Genomic DNA, 1999 nt, shown 5'->3' on the forward strand with positions numbered 1-1999 from the left:
CACACACACACACACACACACACACACACACACCAGCAGTACGTCCTGCACAGCGGGGCAGCTGCAGCCCTAACAGACCAAACTTCAGTCAAACAGACCCAATACTTTTATTCCTGATTTAAACAGTGATCATGTGAGCAGCTGCAGCTGTATGCTTTTATTTTTTCTGTCAGGCTGTCAGAGCTCCTCCTCCTCTGTCCGAGGCTGGTGTGGGGTGAGGCGGACAGCTCAGCCGAGGCTTGCTGGAGCTCCAGGTCCTGATCGGAGCCAACATGAGTCAGTCCCAGACTGAGCTGACTTGATCAAGTCTCTCTCTGCCTCTGGTGAGGAGGGGGGTGAAAATCCTCCACCTCAGACGTTCAGAGATGTAACTATCTGTGATACTGTGGTCACTCTCCATGTAGCATCAATTATGCTAATGCTAGCTGCCTGTCACGTTCTCTCGTCCTGGCCACACCTCCACTCTCTAACCCCTCCACCCCCCCACTTTGATGCATTTTTCAAATTTGGCCTTGGGGCGGAGTTATCTTTTCACAGGGGGGTAAGTTACACTTTAAAATAGTTTGTTAGAACAAGTTTGAAAAAGAATCTGAGACATTATTGAAGCTGTTAGATTAACAGCTGCCAGAGAAGATAAATCTGCAGAAGAAGGTTTTCTGATTCCTCCACCTGACAGACGACTCACAGCCGTGCAGGTGGATGCTAACGTTAGCATCCACCTGACAGACGACTCACAGCCGTGCAGGTGNGTCCAGAAGCAGGGCATCAGAGACTGGTCCAGAAGCAGGGCGTCAGAGACTGGTCCAGAAGCAGGGCGTCAGAGACTGGTCTAGAACCAGGGTGTTAGAGACTGGTCCAGAACAAGGGAGTCAGAGACTGGTCCAGAACTCCAGAACAAGGGAGTCAGAGACTGGTCCAGAACTCCAGAACAAGGGAGTCAGAGACTGGTCCAGAACTCCAGAACAAGGGTGTCAGAGTCTAGGTCCACTATGGGGGAGTTCAGAGGCTGGCCTAGAAGAAACTAGACCTAAAAGCATAGATCCAGGTCTGGTTCAGAGTCTTTTAGAGGTCTGATGTTTTTCTTTGTCTTCTCAGGAGCATCCTTCCTGGCTATCACCACTATCTACGCTGAGTCCGGTTCTGGGTTTGTGGTCCCAAGTGCATCAGCAAAGGCCGGAGTTGAGGCTCTTTATAAGTCCGTCTCTCAGACTGAACCCTGATCCACCTGACACTGGTCTGAATGTGACAGTCTTCTTGTTGTGTGTCAGGTCCCTGGCTGCAGAGTGGGGGCGCTATGGTCACAGGTTCAATATCATCCAGCCTGGACCAATCAAAACAAAGGTACCACCCACATGAGCAGGTTGTGGTTCCTCTGGACTTTGCTGTTATTTACTTGTTTGTTGTTGTCAGGGAGCTTTCAGCCGTCTGGACCCGACCGGAACCTTTGAGGAGAACATGATTGATCGCATCCCAACAGGTCGACTAGGAAAACCAGCAGAACTAGCAAACCTGGCAGCTTACCTGAGCAGTGACTACGCCACTTGGATATCTGGAGCCGTGAGTTTCCTCTGATCCTGGATCAGAGTTCTGCTTTGTCACGTGGCCCAGGTCTCAGTCAGGGGCACCAGCAGGGGGGGCCATGCCCCCCCTAAACATTTGTTGCCCCCCTAGTTTTATCATCTTGAGTGCGCAGGTTTTTCCTTTTTCAATTCCTCTAGCTATTTAGGAATAATAGAACCTCATAAATATAAAAACAAATGTTGTTTTGTAACAATTAAGAGTTAAAAACATGAATATCTGTTTTGTTTAATATAAAAAATAATAATCTAGTTCCTCTGAATAAGGACAACCAGTCTAAAGTTCTCATATAAAGATGGAGGTTCTCAGGAGGTTATATACATAGATATATTTTTAATTAAACTAGATAACTTCAGGGTTTGTGCTGTTGACTTCCGGCTAATGGCGGCATAGTGTAAGTCGTGTTTGAGTGTGCTCCCGC

General features: G+C 48.1%; 1 protein-coding gene across 1 annotated transcript in view; it reads left to right on the forward strand.

The window, feature by feature from the left end:
• Positions 1-1999, forward strand: part of decr1 (2,4-dienoyl CoA reductase 1, mitochondrial) — a gene marked incomplete at its 5' end in the record, with an annotated part of 27094 nt that overhangs the window by 21494 nt on the left and 3601 nt on the right. Inside the window, 3 exon segments of the mRNA XM_014034064.1 lie at positions 1096-1195; positions 1269-1341; positions 1411-1557. Of these exon segments, the coding sequence (XP_013889518.1) occupies positions 1096-1195; positions 1269-1341; positions 1411-1557 (320 nt within the window).

This window comes from Austrofundulus limnaeus, unplaced genomic scaffold (genome assembly GCF_001266775.1).
Source record: "Austrofundulus limnaeus strain Quisiro unplaced genomic scaffold, Austrofundulus_limnaeus-1.0 Scaffold1954, whole genome shotgun sequence".
In the NCBI taxonomy this organism is placed as follows: domain Eukaryota; kingdom Metazoa; phylum Chordata; class Actinopteri; order Cyprinodontiformes; family Rivulidae; genus Austrofundulus; species Austrofundulus limnaeus.